Source organism: Urocitellus parryii, chromosome 10 (assembly GCF_045843805.1).
Source record: "Urocitellus parryii isolate mUroPar1 chromosome 10, mUroPar1.hap1, whole genome shotgun sequence".
In the NCBI taxonomy this organism is placed as follows: domain Eukaryota; kingdom Metazoa; phylum Chordata; class Mammalia; order Rodentia; family Sciuridae; genus Urocitellus; species Urocitellus parryii.
In genome coordinates this window covers 130250888-130276643 of record NC_135540.1, presented here as the reverse complement: position 1 = coordinate 130276643, position 25756 = coordinate 130250888, and the positions used below count along the sequence as shown (strand labels likewise).

The window sequence follows — 25756 nt, the reverse complement described above, 5'->3', positions numbered from 1 at the left end:
CCAAGAGGTTGCCTATTCTGCTGGTCTAGGGAACACAGTTTAGAACCATTGGCTTATAGGATTCATTGTTGGCATTGGCTTCACAACCAAACAAAACACCTGGGAGTCACAGTGAGAAATTTAAAGATAGTTCTTTTAAACTGGGTGTGAGGCCACATGCATTTAATAGACGTGACTAGGGAGGCTGAAGCAAGAGGATCACAAGTTTGAGGCCAGCCTCAGAACTTAAAGAGGTCCTAAACAACTTAGCAAGTCCCTGTCTTAAAATTAAAAAAAAAAAATTAAAAAGTGTTGAGGATGGAGCTCAGTGACACATTGCCCCTGGCTTCAATCCCTAGTCCAAAAAAAAAAAAAAAAAAAAAAAAAAGGATAGCCTTTTTAGCATAGGTGTGATCTTCTAATGTTCGCCTGCCTAGCAGGCCTCTCATCCTTACTGGTGCTCCATCAGCTCTGTGGAGGCTCATGCCATCCCTGGCTCTAGTGACAGAACATGACCTAGGCAAAACCCGGAAACTCACTTCATCTATTTGGGTAAGATAATTAGAATTGTGGTTGGTACATGATTGAACCTAGTCCAAGTGAAAGCAATTCTCAGAACTTTTGGAGTCCTGCTAGGACTAAGAGGACACAGATGTTTTTTTCTTTCTTGTGCTTCAGGAGCAATTAATCATGGAGACCAAAGACTGCAGATAATCTTCTTGCAACTATACAGGGGCTCACCCTGAGGATACAGCCAGCCCTATCTTTGATCTTATCCTTCCTGTGAGCCAATAACATTGTTACAATACTTTTGTCAGTTGGTATATGATTTTCTAATATTTGTGAACAAAAGTAAGCTGATTCCCATTCTGACATCCAACTCACACCTTCCTCTTAAATACTACAAACCCTGAAACTTCTTAAAGGATCACTATGATCTTTGAGAACCCCTCCTTTGATCTCACATAATGATATCAATGATGCAGTTATTTCAGTTCAGGTGTTTTTGTATTTTGTTTTTTGTTGTTGTTGTCATTGTTGTTTTGGTGGTTCTGGGGATTGAACCCAGGGCCTCACATGTGTCTGGCAAGCACACTACCACTATGCCTCACCCCAAGTCCCTACATAGTTATCTAAAAAGAGGAATGAATGAATATCTTTGATTGTTGAAAACAAAAACCAGGATTTGTCTTATCAGGGTTTTGTCCGTGCTTTTCTGAATGGGGATTGAAATGTCTCAGGCAGGAAGTGGCAAACTCAAAATGACAACAACAAAAACCTCTTCAAAAATACTGTGCATGTTTACTTTTATCTGTGTAAGAAGGTTGTATCTGTTCCTTCATGTATACAAATGATAAGGCAGTGAGAGAACTATACTGAATTCTAGTTTCCATTCTCTTATAAGGCAAAAGGAGAAAAAGGTATAGAGGTCTGATTCTTATAACAAACTGCTCTTGTCTAGCATTGACCTTCATGCGTCTGCTAAGGCTTTACAGAATGTCTCCTGAATCTCCACTTGTCAATCAAAGCCCACCATGACTGAGAATGATGCATTTGGGGACAGTTGCAACAAAGTGCACATGAGAACACTCTTAGTCACTCGCCAAAGGTTAGAAGGGTTAACTAGTTAGGCAGTGAGACTCTGAAGAGTGTTCATTCATGTGTTCAGTACATTTCTTATTTTATGCTTGCTTTCATAGTTTCACAAAGCAATTTAAGGTTGTTTATTTTCCCTAGCATGACCTCTCTGAATAGGTCAAACTTCCATAGTGGTTGAGTTACTATTGAAAATATTTGAAAGATAAAATTTCAGGTATTTATTACCTAAAGTTTGCATTTACTTGACACTAAAAAATATATCAACATGTCTAAAAAAAAACAGGAAATATGCTTACAAGATTTGTGGCTTAACTTTACCACATAAAAGAGCTAATTTCCTTATACTTATTGAAATACAATAATGTCTACTTAGATATTGTCTTGGAAGATGATTATAGTCACACTCAGTTAAACTAGAAGGAAGTTCTCAGATTTAATATCACTGGTGGCTTTTTAAAAATTGATGAATTTAAAATAATATTCATAAATGCAAATAAAAAATAAACATGTATAAAAATATAATACTTGATCTTATAAAGAAAACTGTACTGGAGAAGCATTTACTCACATACAATCCCAATACCTATTTGCATTTAACATTTCCATTTTGTCTTTCTCATGTATATCTAAGCATATATTTACAGTAAATGTCACATATATAAATAACATGTAATAGTAATGTATACATATAAAATAATTATTATATATAGAGAGAGTTCCATATTTTTTACTTAACATTACAAGCTTTTACTACACAATTAAAAATTCATTATGACATTATTTGAAGAACCTTATCTTAGGATGAACTACATGAAGTTGCTTGTATTTGAATATTTTACATGGTTTAATCTAATAATGCAATTATATGAATTTTGAACATTTTGAACTAGAACCCACCACACACACACACACACACACACACACACACACACCACACTAAATGTGTGCACATGCATATAAACACAATAATACACCAGAAACTAAAGTTATTACTCAGATATTCCCTTTTAATTTTTCTTCTATTATTTTTTAAAATGTTGTAGACTAATCCCTAACTTTAGTTTCTACTAATAGCTGCAATTTGAAATTTGCAACATTGCTTGGTTATATGGATATATCACAATTTATTTCACAATTACTTCCATTGCTGAATACCTAGATTTCAAATTTTCTTTACTATAAATGACACTGCACTAAACATTCTTCTCTATTTCCTGTCATTTTTGACTGACTTTCTTAGGAAAGAAGTGGAATTAGTAGGTGAGAAGCCCAGCACCACTGAACTTTAATAGTAATAATGAATACAATTTGTTGATATGTGTGGAAACTTGTGCTAGGCAGTTCCCATGCATTAGTTTATGTCAGCCACCCCATATAACCGTTGTGAATGTGCATTGTGGTCTTTAGTTTATTGATAGATCCTCAGAGAAAACAGGCGGTTCAGCCTAGGCAGACTCAGGGAGCAAGCAGAAATGGAAATTGAATCTAGACCTCTGTCAGAAACTCATGCTCTCATTTTAACTAGAACTGAAGCAATGAGCTGAGATGATACAAAATAGCATGATATAAATATATGCTATGTCTCTTTTTCTGGCTTTACAGAACATAATTGTGGGGTGAGGTGAAATAATGACTCAGTAATTGGAATTCAATTACTAATAACATTTATAGAACATTTGGAAGTGCCAGGAAGTCATAACTCTTGCCATTAAATTACTATATAGACAAGTTGGAAAATGGCTTTAACTTCAATGAAGAAAAAGTGAGTCAGTGTGTGAAAACCATAGGAAGATCAGATTAGCTAAAAGAAATTCCAACAGTTACAGGTCCAAGAGCACTACAACAGACTGAGAGAAAGAAATATTAATTAATAAATCTCAGAAATTAATTTCTCAGCCACTGAGAATGACCAGATATTAAAGATGTTAACTAGGATCAATAACATTACTCACTAACATCAATAGAGCACTTTCTATGTGCCAGGCAAAATTTTTTCTAGACTCTTTAGATCTATATTTAATCATAACAGCCTTAACAGAGGTATGTCAAACAGATGTAGGTGCCAAGAGAAAGAACTCCCAGAGGCCAAACTGGAACAATGTAAGCAACAGAATAAGTAAATTCATACTGGATTATGACACAAAGAATAAAATTATAAATATCCATCATCTCATACTCATATAAATAAATGATTGGATACATTAATATATATCCAAGAGGGGAAACGTCTCCCAGGAAAAAGACTTAGTTGGATAATTGACTATTGAAAAAGTGGGAAAAAAAAGAAAAAGTGGAACATAATTCCCCAGTCTCTAAGTGTGAGCTGTGCATAATAACTTCCATCTAAAGGGTGTGGTTCGGGAAAAGGGGAAAAAGAGTAATAGTAGTAGGGAAACTTGACAAGTACTACTTCAGCCAGATGATCAAGGTCAATATCAACAGTCATAAATAATTTTAATAGTGTGTACTGCTGATATTATTTGATAAGATGGCATTTTACCTCTGAGGTCTTCTTCCCCAAAACACATCACACCAGATTAATTATAAGAAAAAACATCAAATAAATCCCAACTGAAGGACATCCTATAAAATACCTGAACAGCACTGCCAAGGCCATTAAAAACAGGGAAAGTCTGAAAAACTATCACAATCCAGAAGGGCCTTAGGAGGCATTATGACTCCATGAAGTGTCCATGGGACTAAAGGCAATGCAACCTGAATGGGATCCTTGGTCATAAAAAGGACATTAAGTAAAAACTAAGGAAATAAAAATAAAGCATGAACTTTAATTAATATAAATGTGTCAATATTGGTTCATTAACTGTGAGAAGTATATACTATTTATGATTTAAACACAGGAGAAACTGGATGTGAAGTGCATGTGAACTCACTCTGGTGTAGTCACAATTTCTCTATAAGTGTAAAACTGATATAAAGTAAAAATTTTATTTAAAAAATGATTTAAGAGGTCTCCCCACAAGATGACAGAATAGAGAAAATTGCATTTCTGGCTGCTCTGTGGCACAAAACCAAGGAAGCAGACAGGCAACTTCTTAGCAAGTTGGGTGGAAAAAAAATAAAAAGGGGATTTTACTGTAATTCTGGACTGAGAACTCAGGAGAATTGATATAATCAAATTAGGAAAAAATCCCTAATGATATTGTTACTGTGCTGGTGCTATTTGGAGTGGTCTCCCTGGGAGCAAAGTGAAGGGATAAGGAGATTAAAAGACCCCACATATTTAGGAGATTTGTGGCATGCTTGGGTATGGCAAAATCAGACATCAAAGACACTGCTGGACCAGCCTGAAAGGCATGCTATATACATTACCACTCTTTGGGAGAGGAGCCAAGTCTCTCAGGTGCAGGAGGACAGAGAAAGGAGCCAATTTGCAGCCACCCTGTGTGGGCCAGCAGCTGTGGGGGCTGATCCCTGGCAAACCTGAGCTGGGCTTAAAGTGCAGGGTTGGTAAAACCACACCGCATGAAATAGAGAATGCCTAAATAACCAGGCGGGGGTCAGACACTGAGAGGGATTTACACAGGGGAATACAGGCCTTGGAAACCCACCTTGCTATTCTCTCCCCCTCCAGTCTAACACTTTGAAGGACCAGCTGGGAGGGACACCACCCAGCCTGGAATTCAAAATAAGCATGGAGTGGTTGAGTTTGGAGACTGAACCTGAGTCTATGGGTGGTGAAGGAGACAAAGGATTGGTTCCTCCACCACACAAGTGAAACCCAAGATCTCCCAGTGTGGGTGGCAACCGCTGGGCCCAGGAGGAGCAGACTAATAACCACTCAACAAAGAACTTGGAGCATACCCAGGCCTAAACCCTGCCTATTAGAACTCCTCTTACTCTTCAGAGACACCCCCTGAGGGAGCAGACATCACACTCCAGTCCATCCTACCTAATACTGCTGAGAAGGGAAGCCATGAATTTTTTTGAACTCCAATGGAAATAATTCCTTAACTTTTCATTGAGAACTTTTTTTTGTCCTCCTTTTTTCCTCTGGTTAGTTGTGAGCTTAATAGTTTAGAGGCACTTATACATATTATTATTTGTTTCCTTTTTACTCATTTCTAGAATTTTTTGAAGTCAGTTGTCTTCTATGGTTCAGTTTTAGTATAGTTTTGCCTTGTTTTATATTCTTTTATTTTTTTAATTTTTTAAAATATATGTCTCCTTTTTTCTTTACTCTCACTTATCTGTTTCTAATTATCTTCCTCTTTTCTTCTACCAACAGCAAAACTCTATTGGTTTCTCTTAAAGTCTTCCTTCCTTTAATTTTTTACTTATATTTTCATTTCTCCTCCCTCATAATAGTCACATTCTATAGCTCTTCTGTTCTCTCCCTGTTCACCATTCTAAATTATAAAACCTTTTGCAAACTTACTCTATTTACTGTGGGCAATAACTGATCATATTGTTTCTGTTCATTGTGACAATTAATATTGTAGAAGCCACAGCAGGAACTATTTGGTGAATTGCTATATATTGTTTGGATTGGTTATTGGTATTATTTGATGTACTAGAAACTTTTGGGGACACTGTAAGTCCAAAGGATAGAAATTCTACTGCCTCAGATCCATACTCTTTGATGGGAAGAGACATAAACAACATGAAAAAAAACAAGGGAACAAAGCAAAATACTTCAATAACAGAATCCATTGACACTGCAGTGGAAGAAATGTCAAAGAAAGAGTTTAGAAAATTTATGGTTAATCTGTGAAGTAAAGGACAATGTAAGGATGATATCAGAGAGAAAATACAGAAAGTGAAACATCACTTCAACAAAAAGATGAAGCTTCTAAAAAAATATCAAACAGAAATTCTAGAAATGAAGGAATCAATAAACCACATTAAACATTCAATGGAAAGCATCACCATTACATAAAACCAAAAGTTTCAAACAATGAAGACAAATTCTATAATCTTGAAAATAAAGATGACCCTAGATAAGAGATGTTAAGAGACCATGAATGGAACTTCCAAAATATGTGGTGTAACATGAAAAAAAAAAAAAAAGTTAAGATCAATATAGATGAAGGTTTAGAGAAACAAATGAAAGGAATTCACAATGTTTTCAATGAAATATCAGAAAATTTTTTAACCCTTAATAATGAAATAGCAATTCAAATACAAGAGGCTTACAGGATCCCAAATATGCAAAATAACATCAGACCCATACCAAGGCACATTATTATGAAAACGACTAACATACAGAATAGGGGTAGGATTTTAAAGGCTGCTAGAGAAAAATTAGAAGTCAAATTTAGAGAGAAACCGATCCAGATCGCAACTGACCTTCAAAGCTAGGAGGTCTTAGAATAATATATACCAAGCTCTAAAACAAAATGGGATCCTACCAAGAATATTATACCCAGCAAAACTAAGCTTCAGAACTTATGATGAAATAAAAACATTTCATAGTAAAAAAAGAAAGTTTAAAGAATTCACAACTAGAAAGCCTGCTCTATAAAACATACTCAATAAAATATTTCAAGAAGAAATAAAAAATAAAAATACAAACCAACAAACGGAGCAACTACAATAGAAGAATAGTCACTCAAAAGCGAAACTATTTCAAATTAAAAATCTCAAATAAATCAAAATGACAGAAAATAAAATTCCTTTCTTAATGATTACATTGAATAAAAGGGCCTAAACTCATTAATGAAAATACATACAGTAGCAGATTGGATTAAAAAAACAGACCCAATAATATGCTATCTTTAAGAGACTCACTTCATAAGTAAAGTCATTCACAGACTGAAGGTAAAAGGATGGAAAAAAACATACCATTCAAATGGATTTCATAACTAAGCATAGGTTTCTATATTCAGATAAAGTGGACTTTAAGCCAATGTTAATAAAAAGGAAAAATAAAGTCATTGTATACTGCTTATGGGAATTATACATCAACAAAATACAATAATCATAAATATTTATGTCCCAAATAAGGAACCTCTATGTACACCAAACAAATCCTTCTGGATTTCAAATAAACTACAACACAATAATACTCCATGATGTTAACATGCTTCTCTCATCACTGGATAGATCTTCCAAACAAAAACTAAATAAAGAAGCTTCGGAAATTAAAAATACAATGAATAATTTAAACTTAACAGACATGTATAGAATATTTCATCCATCAATGACTGAATACACTTTCTTTTCAGCAGCACATGCATCATTTTCTAAAATATACCATACCTTAGGCCACAGAGCAGCTCTTAGTAAATAGAAAACAAAAAAATAGAGATAATACTTTGCATTCTATCTGATAATAATGGAATAAAATTAGAAATCAAGAATAAAATAAAAAATAGAAGTGAATCAAGGGTGAAATAAAATATTCACAAGTGAAAGAAAATATCAATACAACGTATCAAAATCTCTGGGACACAATGAAGGCACTAAGAGGAAAGTACATTGCATTGAGATCATTCATTAAAAGAATAGAAAGTCACCAGATAAATGACCTAACATATTTCAAGACCCTAGAAAAAGAATAATAAATCAACATCAAAAGAGTAGAAGATAAAAAATTTTAAAAAATCAGAGCCAAAAGCAATGAAATTGAATCAAAAACAATTCAAAAAGTCAAAATGAAACAAAAATTTGATTATTTGAAAAAATAAAACTGATAAATCCTTAGTCAAGCTTACCAAGATAAAGAGGAACAAAACAAAAATTACATAAATCCAGATGAAAAAGGAAATATCATGTACACTACCGAAATATAGGTGATAATCATAAACTATTTTGAAAATTTATACTCCAGTAAAATAGAAAATCTTGAAGACATCTACAAATTTCTAGAGTCATATGAGCCACTAAAATTGAATCAGGAGGACATAGAATATTTAAACAGCTCAATTTCAAGCAACAGAATAGAAGACACCATCAAAAGCCTACCAAAAAAGAAAAGCCCAGGACCAGATGGATTCTCAGCTGACCTCTACCAAACTTTCCAAGAAGAACTAGCACCAATCTTTTTCAAATTATTCCTTGAAATATGAAAGTAGGGAACCCTTTTAAATTCATTCTTCAAAGTTAGCATCACACTAATACCAAAACCAGACCAAGAAACATCAAGGAAAGAAAACTTCAGACCAATATCTCTAGTGACCATAGATGAAAAAATTCCTCATAAAATACTGGCTAATCATATACAAAAATATATTTAAAAAATAGTGCACCATGATCAAATGGATTTCATTCCAGGGATACAAGGTTGGTTTGACATATGGAAATTAATAAACAAAATTCACCACATCTGTAGACTTAAAGACAAAAAAGTGATTATATCAATAGATGCAGATAAAGTGTATGACAACATACAGCATCCATTCATGTTCAAAACACTATAAAATTAGGGATAGTAGGAACACCTCAACATTATAAAAGCTATACATATTAAACCAAAGGCCAACATCATTCTAAACAGAGAAAAACTGAAAGCATTCCCCCTAAAATTTGGAAGACAGGGATGCCCTCTTTTATTACTTCTACTCAACATAGTCTTTGAAACCCTAACCGGAGCAATTAAGCAAAAGAAAAAATTGAAAGATATGTGAATAGGAAAATAAGAGCTCAAACCATCACTATTTGCAGATGGCATGATTCTATATTTAGAAGACCAAAAAAACTCCACCAGAAAACTCCTAGAACTCATAAACAAATTCTACAAAGTAGCAGGATATAAAATTAACACTCATAAATCAATTGTGTTCCTATATACCAATGATTAATCAGCTGAAAGAGAAATTAGGAAAAGTATCCCATTCATAATATCCTTAAAAAAAAACTTGGGTATCAATTTAACAAAAATGAGATAAAAGACCTCTACAATGAAAACTACAGAACACCAGAGAAATAAATTGAAAAAGACCTTAGAAGATGGAAAGATCTCCCATGTTCTTGAATAGTCAGAATTATTTTTGTCAAAATGGCCGTGCTACCAAAAGCACTATAGAGATTTAGTGCAATTCTTGTTAAGGTTCCAATGATGTTCTTCATAGAAATAGAAAAAGCCATCATGAAATTCATTTGGAAAACCTGGAGTCCCAAAATAGCCAAAGCAGTCCTTAGTGAGAATACAAATTAAAATTATACCCAGATCCATCTTATTCCATTTGATCTGGTTATACCACTCCTTGGTGTATATCCCAAAAAGTTAAAATAAGCATACTACAGTCAAAATTACAACAATCAATAATATAAGTAACAATGTTGGCAAAGATGTGAGGGAAAAGGCACACTTATACATTGTTGGTGGGACTGTAATTTGTTCCAACCACTCTGGAAGCAGTATGAATACTCAAAAAATTAGGAATAGAACACCATTTGATCTGGTTATACCACTCCTTAGTATATATCCCAAAGAGTTAAAATCAGCATACTACAGTGATGTAGCCACATCAATGTTTATAGCATCACAATTCACAAGAACTAAGCTATGGAGCTAACCTAGGTGCCGTTTTAATAGATGAATGGATAGAGAAAAAAAAAAAAGAAAGAAAACAGTACATATACACAATGGAGTATTACTTAGCTATAAAAATAAAACTACTTTATGACTTTTGCTAGCCAATGGATAGATGTAGAGACTATCATGCTATGTCAAATAATCCAATCCCCCAAACCTTTGGGTCGAATATTCTCTCTGATGTGCAGATTCTAACACACAGCAAGAGGGTGAAGAGGAAGAATAGAAGTTTATCAGATAGACAAAGGCGAATGAATGGAAGGGAGTGGGGATGGAAAAAGAAAGACAGTGGAATGAATCTGACAGAACTTTCCTATGTACATATGTAAGTACAACACCAGAGAAACTCCACATTATGTACAACCATAAGAATGGGATCCTAATTAAAATAAGATGTCCTTCATGTTTGAAATATTTTATAATGCACTCTGCTGTCATGTATATCTAAAAAGAACAAATTTTATAAAACGAAAAAATAGGGGACTGGTTTTCTGACTATAGGAACCGATATACATATTTACTGTATGCATTTCTCTCGTCTTACAGTGATCTTGTACTCTCCGCATGTTTCATTGAACATTACAGCCTGTGCTACAGGGAATTGAAGGAACAAGCGCTTGGAATCCACAGGAAGTAGAAGGCCAGAGAGATTGTGGCAGAAGAAGCTGATCACTTGTGGGTGGCAGGATGAGAGGGAACAAGAAGCACCTAGAACACACACAGCAGCAACACAGTCCTCCAGAATCACCAGAGTCATATGGATGGGACCCAAGTTAAGGAACCCTCAAGGCAAGGAGTCTATAGAAATTAGCCATGGATGGACGAAAGCAAATTCCACCAGGACATATATTTTTATTTCTTGTGTTCACTAACATATCTCTAACCTCTGAATAGTGTTTGGCACGTAGGAATGCTTGATAAATATTTTCTAAAAGAAAGAATGAAATGAAAAGATAATATGGCCTGCAGAGCCAACAGAACTCTCTACTCAGTCCTTTATAGAAAAGTGTTCTGGCCCCTCCTTATAAATCACAGGTTTGAGAAACTTTGGGAGAACTGGTATCCAATCCAGGTTCCAGTATACTTAACTCAATGACTTTGGACAAGTCAACCTCTCTAAGTTTGGGTCAACTTCTCTAAGTTTGGGGTTCCTTATCTCTAACACATAGCTAGTAATACAAGTAAAATTTTTCATCTACAATTTATTTTTAAAACTTATGAACTTAAAAAAAAACACTGGAAAGGCAGAGAGAGATGGTGATTCTACACTAAAACTGTTTTTAGTGAATATTGTTGCCCAAACCTGAACTTGATTGGCATGGAATAATTTCTAATTTCATTTATCTTTCCATTGTGTGTGTGTTTATGTGTGTGTACGTGCATGCACGTATGTATTATTGCAGTTCTAAAATATAAAAGGCTCTGAAAGACAAAATCCCTCTGGCTCAAAAGATTTCATGTTAGAAGATATGGGGATAAGGGATTGGGATCTGTATTGGGGATCTATATATACTTTAACACAATCTGGGGCCAGACTGCCTGGGTGTGAATCCTGGGTCCTACTTTCTGAGTAAATGTGACAAGTTGCTTAAATTCTCTGTGATTCACTTTTCTCATTTGCTAAAAAGAGCATATTAGCAATACCTAGAAGGATTAAACAAATTAGTATTATGTAATTTCTCAACAGGATGCCAAACATAATGAATGCTAATTCATTCCTTTGGGATGCTTCATTCAAGCATCAATTAGTATTATTGTTGTATAGCTACTACTATTGTTAATGATATTTTAGGCAAATAATAACATAAATGCTTATTATGACCAGAGGCAGAGCTATCTTTCATCATGTTGCAGACAGAATGGTCACCTAGCAGTTGCTTGAATACATTCAAAGACAGGTCATCACTATGTAATATGATGACCAACGTCATTATTAACTATATTTGCTAGAAAACTCTCTAAGTTATATTTTTATTGTTAACATCTAATAGATATCAAATATGTACTTGACACAAGGCACAGAACCTAGACCTTTAATGATTTTATTACTTTTCCATTCTTCCATTATTCAGTGAAGTTATCTTGGTTGCTGATGTCTTACTGATATGAACAATGAGGCCAAGTGTTAAAACACTCAGCCCACTTGGTGGCAAAGTGGAGATTAGATCCAATCAGACTTAAATCCAGGGTCCTTCCTGACTTATTCATTCTGCCCTTCAGGTTTAAATTAAGTGGAAAACTTCTATTTCCTAATATCTTAGAATCCAAGCAGTCCCTCTGCCATTGCAAGAATATAGTGTTGCTCCTCATAACATCATCCTTCCCCAAACATTTCTGCTTCCAAGAAACTTTGCAAGTAAGTAGTCAACTTAGAAAAATAACTACAATGGCCTCATGTTGGTTTTGACTCAATATTTATTAATTTAGCCTTTTGTTTGCCTTTAAAAGAAAAAGCATTGTACCTACATGCATACCTATAACCATTATGACTAATTTCCCAAATTATAATCAACATTTATCATAATTACTGGTATTTTACATAAACATTATAACAGCAGTGCTATGCATATTCTCACATTATTAACATCAGACTGAATTTACAGGTAAAATCGGATAAAAGTGTTATAGAAAATCAATGGTATATTTCTGAAGCATAAACTATTTCAAGTAATGAAATAACTAGTAGTTTTTGCCCTTCTCAACCTCTGTAAACTGGAAGCTTTGACTTCCCTATTAAAGTTAACTAAGGCTATTATTAGAATTAATCTTATGCACAAAGTACAGTAAACAATAGGATATTATTAGCTTAGTCTTGACTTTGTAATTCCAGTTTCTCTCAGAAAAATAGTCACATGGTTAGATAAAGATGTCTGTGTCTACTTACAGTCAAAATGAGGCCAATTTGGGGGATAAATGTGGTGGAGACTGAGGGCGGGTAGAGGTTACACACAGGCCAAATTTCTAGTGACAGATATGGCAACAGGAGGCAGATGATGGAATGGGACCAGCAAGGAGATGGCAGACTAAGCTGTCATCAGTGGATGAAATGTTACAGGGGATTGGCACTTAGGACATTCTCACACTGTCCACTCTTCCTCCACTAACTGCTGCTCCCATGTCCATGCTGACCCATCCTCCTGTCTTAACTTCTTAGCTTACACCTCTAGCCCCCACCAGCTTCTTCTTTTATCAGTGGTGTTTCTTGGTCAAATGATGCTATTTGGGCCCACAGTCTTCAAGGAGTATGTGTGAGGAGATGCTTTGATGGCCCTGACAGTTCTCCCCCTAGACCACTGATCGATATCCCAGGAGGCTCATTTATTTATTTATTTTTTTACTTTCTTTCTTTTCATTTCTTTTTTTTTTTTTGACACCTTAATAGTTCTTGTATCCGAAGAGCTTTCCAAATTAAGTTTACTTCTCCTAAACATGACAGATCTTTTTGTCTAGTGATTTCATTTTAATATCAATCGATTGTGTCCACTCCTGATCCTCAATGCCTTAAACTGCAGTTCGTCCTTTCACCTCTTCTGTGTGGAATCTTGGAATGAAAATGCTCTGATACGTGAACACTCCTGCTGCCGTTTCCTTAGCAGTGCCTCATCTCCTGCAAGACAGTGCAACCTCCTTGCAGCATCCTGCCTAAGACTTGTCAGGCCCTGCCTGCACCTCCTTCCACACTTTTCCTCTGGCTCTCTCATTTGTATTCTGTCTTCCCCATGATTTGCAAATGCTTTCTCTTCCTTCAAGCCTGATGTACTCTGTTGGACCTCAGCCACCTGCTCCACAGCTTCCCTCCATCTTTGTTCTCTTGACCAGCTTCTGCTGTTTCTTTGAGACTTCGTTCATTGATCTGTCTGGGCAGGCTCTGCCACTAGTATCTTCTCCTTGCTGGTCCCATTCCATCATCAGCTTCCTGTTGCCAATAGCTGTCACTAGAAATTCGGCCTGTGTGGAACCTGCATCCTCCCTCATTGTCCACCACATTTATCCCCCAAATTGCCTCATTTTTACTGTAAATAGACACAGACATTTTTATCTAACCATCTAACTATTTTTTCCTGAGAGAAACTGAAATTACAAAGTTAAAAATGGATGTCTACTGCCCAGTGACCAAGCACAGATATTCAGAACTCAAGCAAATGGATGAGATACATATTCTACTCATAACCCAAATGAAAGTCTTCACAGGTGGTCAGAGTTAATATTTAGTTTATTCTCCTATCACTAGATGTAAGTATATTACTTTTTTGATCTGCTATGTTCCACAGGAAGAATATGAATTATCTCATCTCTCTGTATAGTGACTACACATCTTTATCTAAATATCTATATATCTATAGGTATCATCTATATCTAAATATCTAAATGCCTCCATACATATAAATATATCTACAAATATCTATACATCTAAATATATATATTTATAAATATGTAAGCATCTATTAATATATCTATAAATATTCCTATAGATATATTTATAGATATGTATATATAGACATAATATATATATATATATATATATGAATATATAGATAGAATATTCACTTAGCATATATATTCACATATGCAAATTTTCCTGGATGGTCATATACACTATTTCATGAACAAAATTACATACTTTCTCTATAGGTCACTTCAAATTTGTTACTAGAAAGGAAATTTATTTATAATCTTGTCAGTGTGGTTGAATATAACATTTTTCTGTATGTATTTTCTGTTCCTCTAACATGCCTTCCACAGCAGGGTTTTGACTTTATCATCTTTGTATTTCCAGGGCAGACAAAAGTAACTGGACCTGAGTACCCCCCAGTAAATGTTAGTTAAATCACTTGCCTTCTGTTCTCATGCAATTGAGCAAAGCCTTATATAAACTGGAAAGTAAGCTAAATATGGGTTGTAATTTGTAAGCCTTTTGAAAGATAAGGACAGCTTCTTAGCAATTCAATGAGAGAAACGAGATGTTCTAGGGGTTTTCCCCTCTGCTCAAAAATGATCAAATCACCAAATTCAAGTTTTCCTACTGAAAAGACTGAAATACCTTTCAGGATGTCTTAGGTCAAACAATGTAAAAAGAGTCTACAGCTTACCTCAAAACTCACAGCTCCATTGTGGTCCGTATCGAATGCATTGAACAGAAAATGTGCATACGTTGTAGAGTCTGAAATATAGAAAGGGAACACCATTAGGTCAGTGTTTAGTTGCCACAGAAGACTTGGCTAGAAGGTCCAAGCCTCCCTGTACTCAGGACAATCAATCCCCTCTTCCATAGTTCATGTTTTCTTCCCAGCTGTCTCCTCTCTCTTGATAGAGGACTGAAACTTGAGATTCATGGATTGAACCCCATACAGAAGCCATAGGTGACAGATGTTCTCTGTGAGCCTCTTGCTGGAAATTCTCTGATCCTAACATGTGTCTGAATAATGGTGTCACTGGGGCTGTGAAGATAAAGAAGGGTACATTGAGGCATTGCTTTGTGCATGGCTGAGACTCTCTCTATAAGTAAAGTCACAAGAATACAAGTAAGGTGATAGTGGTGAATTGCTATTACTTGTCATTAATCGTACTTTCCTCGTGTTTACAACTCAGGTAAAGGTATTCTGAAGACTCAGGGAGGTTGAAAAACTTGCTCAAAGTCACACCATCAAAAAGTAAGTTGGCAGCTTGGAGGCTCTGAGGATGGCCTGCCGCCTGCAAGATTGGCTGATGAACTGGGGACAATGGTGACTTGGAAGTTCTGTGGCCAAGTTGGAAGTTTATTGGAGGTGCCCAAGATGTCCTGTTGCCTGCAGCTACATTCCACGGGGAGCCCCTACTCCATCGGAGTCCTCGGTGGCATTTGAGGCTCTGGGTAATGATGGACAATATGGACAGGTTGGTAACTGTCATGACTCAGGACACCAAGGACACGGAATCCCTGTAAAACCCAGTTCTTCCTCTGTGTTTTTCCTCCCTCCTTTGTCTCCCGTTACTGCTTTGTTTCTGTAATCTCTATTTTTTTTTCATTTTGAAAGTTTATTTTTCCTTATTGTTTTCTTTTCTTAGTGTCAGCTTTCATTTTAAGTGCTTTTGTGCTTGACCCTTGATCAAATTTACATGATTAGTTTAAATGTTTCTTCTCATGGGTTTTAGCCTTTTGTCTTAACCTTTGTTATCTTTTTAAAAAAATCTAACCTTTCAGCTCATTGGCTCAAGCCTTATATCTTCTGTTTAAAATCGCACTTTTATTTTATGACTTTTAGCTTTAATTCTTACTGGTATTTAATCTAACTTCTATTCACTTTTTACTTTATGAATTGTTTTTTTGAAGGCTGTCAAGAACTAAGTCAGAGTAGAATGAGTAGAGAATTGTCTTTCCCAAATCAAAGATAGGACAGACAACCCAGTTTTTTGGGGGAGCGCCTTGCTCTTGCCCAGTCAAAGTGAACAGCATCATGGCCCTTCTTGAAACATGTTTACACCTGTCAGAAAAAATCCAGACTCTTCCTATGGTCTCAGGGACCATGGCCTACTTAGGGGTTGTTTTTCCTGACTGCTTCACCTCAGTCAACTCTACACATTTCATACAGTCAACTCTACACTCAGTATCTCAGAATGATGGTGACGTCTTCTCTCATCTCTGAACATTAAATATAATATGAGGAATCATGAATTATTAACATTGATTTCAGTGAACTAATCAGGCACCATAATTGGATCTAAATAATATGTGAAACCATTATGTCTAGAGTATATGTCCATCTAGTATTGATTGATTGCAGGAAGAGATTTTTTTGTTGTTGTTTTTTTGTATGTGGGACCAAGGGTTTAATTGCATTCTACTTAGAGCTATTGTTGGGAAGTTTCACTGCAGAGTAATCAAGAATTGGCAACCTGTTCTTCTTTGCAAAGTTTTCTGCTCTCAATAGTACTCTTTCACAGACTTCTTAAACTATTTAGTGCCCTCTGGAGATGTGAGTTGATAGGCCGTATGTTAAATTTATTTTAGGGGAGAGGGAAAAAAAAAAAGAAGCGATTTTGCATATTTTATAACGGGCCTCATTAAGCAAGTCTCTTGTTACCCTGTTTTTACAATCAAGGTAAACATCTTTACCCCAGCTAGCAGAACTCACCATGAATAATGTCTCAGAACAGATGATGCTTGCAATTTTTTTAAACTTAAAAAGCAAGAGAATATAGGCATATGATAATTACTATTCTTCTCAATGTGATTTCTCTAGTTTTAATCTTGATGAATGGCAATGATGCTTTCAAGGTTTACACTAATATGTTACAGAGGACTTTTTGTTCTTGTCAATGGACTTTTGCAATTCTCCTTGAAGTTAAGCCTGATTTACATCCTAGATTTATCCTGTAGATGGCTTTTGTTAATAGTGTAGTGAAGTCAGACTACCTGAATTTTAATCTCAGCTTTACTAGGGATTCACTCTGATCTTGGGCAAGCCAACATCTCTCTGAGTCAGTGTCCTCCTCTTCAACAAAGTGCTAATAACAGTATATATTTCATAGATATGTCATGAAGTTTAAAGGAGATAATAAATGTGCATCATTTGGAGTAGTTCTAGGTATCTATTCAATAGTAGAAAATATTAGCTGTTATTATTCTTTCATGAACAAGCCACTCTTATTTAACTATCTTTACAAGTGTGGTCAAATTTCTTTCAACCTTTTTTCACTTAGAACACTTCCTATTTTTGTGAAGCCTCTGTTTTGTGCCTAGGTGACTAGAGTTCTAATCTGATGCAATTTCTCGCTCAATAAAGGCCAGTAAAAAATAAATGAGCCTTCTGATGGAGTCTGGGTCCCCCCCCCCCCCGGCAAGTAGTGAAAATGTTTAAAGAAAGGTAGTGAGGCTACTAGCTTTGATTGAGCAAGAGGGAGGAGCCTGGCAGGGAGGTGGATGTAGCGAAAAGACCGACTGTCCACAGGAGCTTGTGCACCTTGGCTTCACCTTACTCTGTTCTTTCCAGGCACACGGTAAATGGTAAACTATTTTTAACCGGATGAATAACTGGTGTCCTGAATTCTAGGTTCCAGTGCAGTTGAAGGTTTAAAAGACAGCAATGATCTCCCTTCTCCCCACATGTCTTGATGGTCTTTTTTGTTCACACCCTCCTTATATCACAAAAATAATCACTGAAATGGACATGCTGAGATTGTCTCTGACTCTTATGATTGTACTGGGGAGATTAAAAGTATATGTCTAAAATTTATAGTTGGGAAACAAAATTAATAGACTCTTAGGGTAGGATGAGATCTTAAGATGCCATTTATCAAGTTATCTACTTTTAACAAAAGTGGAAAATAGGTGCAGGTACTCTTAGTGACTTAAGAAGGTCAGCTAGTTTCTAAATAGTAAAGTTGGTAATGAAATGTCTTCATTTCATTACCAACTCTGAAGTAAAGAACACTAGAGTAGGGGAAAAAAAAAACAGAAAAATTTCTTTGGTCTGATTTCCACATTTTCTAGAATAATGACTTGAGGCCCAGAAAAAATAAACTACTTTGTATTCACATTATCTCAGTGTTGTATATATCACATTTTCTTAATCCATTCATCTATTGATGGGCATCTGGGTTGTTTCCATAATTTTACTGTTTTGAATTGTGCTGCTATAAACATTGAAGTGGCTACATTGCTATAGTATGTGGATTTTAGATGTTTTTGGAAAAATATCAAGGAGTGGGACAGGGGTCATATGATGGTTCCATTCCTCATTTTCTGAGGAAACTTTAAAACTAATTATTCTTATTGTTTTGGCACAAGGGATTGAAGCCAGGAGTGCTTAACCACTGAGCTACATCCCCAATCCTTTTTACATTTTATTCTAAGACAGGGTCTCTCTAAGTTGCTGAGGCTGGCTTTGAACTTGTAATCCTCTAGCCTCAGCCTCATGAGCTGCTGGGATTACAGATGTGAACCACCGTGCCTGGCTCACATCTAATTCTTGAATGATGATCATGTCTCTGGTTTGTGGATTGAAATAATTTTGGATGATTTTTCTCACACTAAACCCTTGCTCCTATATGAATTCAAGCACAAGGTACAAAATTAGTTTAATGCATTTAAGTATACAATTCATGGAATTATTACTATGGTAAGACAGGTTATTATGCATAAATAGTAGCTTCTGTCAATAAGTCCTTTAGGACTGGAGGTGCAGTTCAGTGACACAGCACATATTTAGTCTAGTAAGGATTCAGCCTCCAGCACATACAACACACAATTGTCCTCCATAAATCACTCTAAAAAATTGCTAGAGATATTGTCTTAGAGTAAGGAAGATATTCAGTGAGTGGAGTTTTCTTTTAAATTTATTTTCATAGCACTCATCTAAGTTCAAGTGCCTTGAGTCCTTTGTACATAGCACTGCTCAATGAATATTTCCTGACATGTTCCTCTGACTTGAGCTCATTTATTCATTCATTTAATAGCTATTAATAAGGAACCAGTATAGCTAAAGTAAGTACAAATTTCCTACAACATAAGCAAGAATAGTCAGAAACTCCAATTTTCATGGGATTTTGAAATGTATCTTGAGCCAAGAGTTTGTACACTGAAGCTTCTGTTATATGTGATGGTGGAAAACTAACCACACAGACAATAATGCCCTCAAGTCTTTCCCTATTGTTTGCTTTCTAGTAGGCTTTCTATAACACTTCTAGAAAGTGTTCAATACAGTTATGCCAACATCCAGAACACCAAGCAAGCTATGCTTGGTAAACTGTCTCACTAAGCCTTAGAGAGAGCTTAAAGCTAGACACAGTACAGATGGACACAATACAGATTGCATGGAGGACTCTGTACAAAAGATAAAGCATTTTTGTCATGGAGGAAGTATAGAGATGTTGGGGTTTACCCACACATCGGTGTTACTGTTCATAATGCCATAAACCTGTTGCTTTCAGACCACCAACCTGAATAAACAATGGCCCCATGGAAGTATGAAGATGGTGTGACATGAATTTGCCTGCCATTCAAGACCGTGTTCTTCATTAGGACATGTTTCCTGTGCTAGCTAGCATCAGTGTAAGATAAAATTTTAAAAATTAATATCATGCATACAAATTGTAAGTCATTATTCTTTAAGATATTTCATTCCTGTCAAAGATACCTAGTACTCTTAGATTTATGCATTCAATTAACATAAATAATCAAAGAATTTTTAAGAGAACAAAAGTGATTTTCTGTAAATCCCTTTGGATTTTATAACAAGAATCCTTTGCAAAGTACATGTTCGCTGCTTCGGTAGATATTCTCTTATGTGGAAATGTTGTCTTTCAAAGAAAGATAAAATTTTAATGTGGAACCATATCCAATTTGTAGCATGTAATAACCTTTTTTGAAATAATCAAAAAGTAACTAAGATTTCCTTTTTTTTTTTTTGTAGGAGCTTTGATAGCAATACCTACCAATATGTTGGCAGACAGCTAATAAAAATGATTTTATTAAAAAAATTCATGTTTTAAATAATTTATAAATAGATGGCAGCAGCGTCACGATTGATATGTGAGTAGAAGGCAAGGAGGCCAGTGTGGCTGAATTGGGATGAGTCAAGGGGGGAGATGGGAAAGACTAAGGCGCAAGAGATCAATGATCATGATTCAGGTTATTGCCTATGCTCTGAAAGGAGGGAAGATTTTGAGCAGAGCAGTGACATGATCTGACCTGCCATGTAACGGGGTGATTCTGGCTCATTTTGAGCACTGACCATTGTTGTGGGAAGAGGTGTCAGAACCTAGGAGAATATTTCAGAGACCACTGAAGTTAATTTGGCAGGAGATGAGGGTGACTCCATGGTAAACAGCAATTTTAAAAGGTGATAGCAAAGTTAATGGCAAAGTCTAGTTTGGGCACACAGAGAGAAGCAATGGTTGCCTTTATGTTGAGTAAAGGTCAAATAAAGGACCAGACAGTTCCCTTCCTTCTAAGGGTGAAGTCTTCTCCCTAGATTCCTGATCCTGTCTCATTCTACCCTATGCCATTATATCCCATCAAGATTTTAATTCTACTTATTATCAACCTCCTGTTGTAAGCTGTTAGCACATGGCTCTTTATAAGCTCCTTCTCTGTATATAAACAAGTTCCATCCTTCCCGATATTAAAAAAAATAAATTCTTCCACCTACGTCTGCCATGGCTGACATGGCTGTCATTTACTTCCTCCTCATCACCTCACTCTCCCAGCCAAGTTTCCTGTAAGTGCTGTCTCTACCCCTTGTCTCTATTTTCTCCCTTCTCATTTATCCTTTTGCCTTCTTCAGTGTGGCTTCTGTCTGTGCCCCACCTAACTTTCTTGTTCAAGCTGCCTTGATCTTACAAACAATGACCTCCCTGTTGCCATGTCCCAAGAATACTTCCCAATCTTCACCCCCCCACACCTCTTGGCTACAGAGTTTAATGTCTCTATTCTCTTAATTTCTGAACTACCAATCTTTTTGGGACTTATTGTCATTTTTTTGACTGTTTGTTCTCTGTCTCCTTCACAGTTTCCTTTTCTTTCTCCAGGTCTTAACATGTGCTCTGGGCTTCAAGGCTGACTCCCTGCTTTCTATACTTCTCCCAGTCACCTCACCCATATCATGGCCACATCATTAGCCACCACTTCATGGTTAATAATTCCCAGATCTCCATCTCCTTCAATAGAACCTCCGGTTTCTACCAGATCCTTGTCGATAGTAAATCCCCACAGATACCACAAGTGTAATGTGCCCAAAATTGTAATCATCTACTCCTTCTGTAACTTGTTACCTGGTGCCCAGGACAGAATTCTGAAAGTTATCACAAACTCTTCTCTTCATCTCTTTCTACCATAAAAAGTCAATCAATGAATAGGCTCTGCCAGTTTAAATCATTTAAATGTCTGTGCTCTTTCCCCACTTCCCAATCCTACTGTGTGTGTCCTGGTTAAAGACCTTGCTTTGCATCCTGTAATAAATTCCCTAATGCTCTCCTTGTCTGTGATGTTGCTTACGTCACATCAATCCTCCACAGAGCTATCATGGAATGTATCTAAAACAAATTTTGACCCTAGCACCTCTGACTTCAACCCATCAGTGCCTTTGCAACACCTCAAGGGAAATGTTCCTGTTTCTTATTATGGAATCCATAACTATTACATTTCATCTCAAATCCACACCCCAGTTCTGTCAGTTTCCTAAAGATTTGTACCTTTGTTTTGAGGCTGTGCCCCTTATCTTTCTCTACATTTGCCTAGACCATCCCTGCTACCTTTTGAAGCTGGAAGACATCACACTGTGCTAGGAAAGTTCTCCTGAAAGGTAAGATGAGGAAAGGACAGACTAGATACCTTGGAAATGGAGTGATCTTTTTGTACCTCAGTGTCCTTATAAATAAAAATGGTTTGTTGGATGATGAGGGTAAGGCTTGCCAGAGCCAGGAATATATTCAATACTTAAAAATGGCATCAATTTCAGCCCACGTTCAAGGCACCTGGACAACCTCTCTCTACTTCCTCTCTGTCCTTCCTGGGATCTCATCCCGCCTACACTAAGCTCCCATTCTACTATTTATTATCTCCATCTTTACCTTGATACTTTACATGGACATTGTCCTTCTGCTCCTGTAGACTACTGTCTAACACACTTTGGGGCAGGTACCACATCTGATTCCTCCCATTCCTCTTACATTAGTAGTACCTCACACATGGCTGAGCGTACAGTAGGCTGGGTGATATGATGGGCATCTGTTAGGTAACTGAAGAAGAACTGTCAGATCCAACGGCAAACAATCTCTTCACTCATCTCTAGCGGGCATGACATCATTATACCATCCTCACATTTTCTTTCCAATTAAAATATTAACTTTCTCAGATGGGGAGGAGGTCATAGTTAAGTATTACTGAAAGGAAAAAGGGACAGAAAAGCGCACCTGAGTTGGGCACAGTGGTGCACGCCTATGATCTCAATGACTTGGGAGGCCAAGATGGGAGAATTGCAAGTTTGAGGCCAGCCTCAGCAACTAAGAAAGGCCCTAAGTAACTTAGTGAGACTCTGTCTCAAAATAAAACAAAAAGATCTGGGGATGTGACTTAGTGATTATGATCCTCTGAGTTTAATCCACAGTACCAAAAAAAAAAAAAAGTCCACAGAAAAATCTAGGTTATAGCCCAGGTCTGCCACTGAGTAGCTGTGTGAGTCTGAGCAAACTGTTTGAATTCTCTAAGCCCCAGACATAATGTCTGTAAACTGAGGATAATTACATTTGCCCTAACTTTGTTAAGAAATCAAATGAGAACTATAATGCAATTTTAAAAGCCTTGTGTCATTTTGAGGACCCCTAAAAGCATCATATATTTGTGAGCCATAGTACTACAGGCACACAGTAAAACTTGGGTTAAACTGAAAAGTAACCTCTGAGATATTTGATAATTTGTAAGTAGCTCATTTCTATGATACACCAGAAATTGTATGCACTTGTATGCTGTGTATTAATTATTTTACATAAAGATTAAAAATGTAGAGTCACGCCATGAAAGATTAAACCAACTCAAGATTGCAAACATAATTCTAACTGTGAGAGTGTGTTAACAAGTACTTACCTCCCTGTGGAAAGAACTGCGAGTAAATCTCTTTGAAGGTTTCTTCATTAACAACACCACTGGGGCATTCCTAGAGAAAGTGGCAGAGAAGCGATATGAGCAAAGTGTTCATCAAACTGATTTTTTGCACATTTTAAAACAGAACTGTCTGCCATGCAAAACTGCACCAGGAAAGGAAACCATCCATCCATTACAATCAAGATAATAAAAAGCATGCTGTAAACTTCTCCTTGTTCCAGTATTCACAGAATAAAAAACAATATTGCAAATGTATGTATCTTTGAGTATTGAGCATCAAAGCAGGTCTGACCTATTCAAAACCACTCCTTTCTCTTAAGAACAATTGTATTTATTATCACTAACGTAAGAAGTAATACATTGTTTTTCATACCACCAACACACTGCAAAATGCTTATGATATGGACTTTGCTGGATCTTGGTTCTGTATCCTCTTGAGATTATCTGAACCCACCTAATCTTGAGTTCAAATAATAAAATTGAGACTCTGGGTCTAAGGTGGCTCAAAAATCTTCAAGTAGGAATAGTTAGTGATTGTTTGCCAGTACACAATGAGATGCTCTTGCAAAAAAGTGACCTTCAATCAGATGGCCTCCAACTATTTTTGAACATTTAGAGGCCAGTTAATTATCTTATTTGTGTGGTTCAAAGGTCATACTTTTGATGTGCAAACAATTTTAACTGATAGTTTCAATATGAATTTGTCCTTACAGAGCTTGTCAATATGTTTTTCTCTCATTGGATCATTATAACAAATTCATGACTTAGGTAGCTAAAATACAAAATGAAAGCCAGCTTGGAAATTGGTTACTAGGCAAGAGAGTGAGGAAGCATCAAGGTAAACTTGGGACTTCCCAGGTTCCTACAAGGTTTTATATTAGATGACTCCAAGGACCTAGAGTGTTGGAGCAAAGAAAAGACAACTGGATACAAATGAGCTAAATCGCCAGCAAGCAAACCAAACAGGAGGGTTAATTTTATGTACTCACATCTCTGAGCCTCAGGGCCTAAGTATTTGGCCAAGCATTATTTTGGATGATGCTGTGGTGTTTATGGGTGAGATCTGCATTTAAGTCTGTGGATGTAGTAAAGCAAATTGTCCTTAGTAAAGTTGGTGGGACTCTTAGTTACTTGAGGGCCTGAACAGAGTATAGAATGACTTCCTAGAGCAAGAAGGAATTCTCCTGCAGACAGCCTTCAGACTTCATCTGCAACAGGCCCCCTGTCTGGCTCACCAGCAGGTTATCTTTGGATTTTCATCGCAAGTCCTTCCTGACTCTCCAGCCTGTTGGCCTCCTCCAGCAGATTTTGGACTGGCCAAGCCTCTATAATATGTGAGTCAATTCCTTAAAAATTCTCTCTCCATGTATATATATACAAAAATCAACTATTTATTTTTCTCTACTGAACCATGAATAAACATCAATAAATTGATAATTAACAGCTACATCTTTCAAAAGGAAAAGAGTAGTATGTATACAGCTAATGACTCAAAAGGTTTAACCGAATAACTCCATCTAGTTGACAACAACAGAACAATTATAAGAGCAAATAAACACCTGTAGCTGGACCCTCTCACACATGGAAATTGAGATTTATTGGCTGTTTATCTCTAAGCCATCTGCTTGGGAGGGCATCGAGGGGGAAGCAAATACAAAGCTCTCTGACATTAGGTGGTAAATCTGTGCAAAGTCAGAGCTGGAAAAGTGACTTAGAGGTACAGTGATGCTGGCAAACGTGAGGAGGGGAAGTACAGTGACACCCACACTCAGTCAACTCATCAGCCACCTTTGGACTTGAGAAGCACTGGATAGATATGCCTAATCATGTGAAATGACATTAGAGAGTGGCTGTCATGTATGTGTTTGTTTTATGTTTATGTCTGTGTCAGATGAACTTGTTTTTCTCATAAAGAAAGCATGCAGCCAAATCTCAGGATGGTAAGTCCCACCAGGTATATTTCTCTTTATCCATCTTGCACTCATCTCACTGATTTTCATTTCTAGAAAATTCATATTGTGTACCTATGGTTCTAGGAAATCTTCTAAAGCTCGGGCTGCAGGAATATACAAGGCAAAGTTTCTACCCCTATAGAGCCTGTA

General features: G+C 36.4%; 1 protein-coding gene across 3 annotated transcripts in view; it reads right to left on the bottom strand.

The window, feature by feature from the left end:
* Kcnip4 (potassium voltage-gated channel interacting protein 4) overlaps positions 1-25756 on the bottom strand; it is a 479245-nt gene that overhangs the window by 6128 nt on the left and 447361 nt on the right. For all 3 annotated transcript variants that reach the window (XM_026403138.2, XM_026403133.2, XM_026403166.2), the window contains exons 3-4: positions 23637-23706; positions 15166-15236 (exon numbers count right to left, since the gene is read on the bottom strand). In XM_026403138.2, the coding sequence (XP_026258923.1) occupies positions 15166-15236; positions 23637-23706 (141 nt within the window). The remainder of the gene's footprint in view (positions 1-15165; positions 15237-23636; positions 23707-25756) is intronic.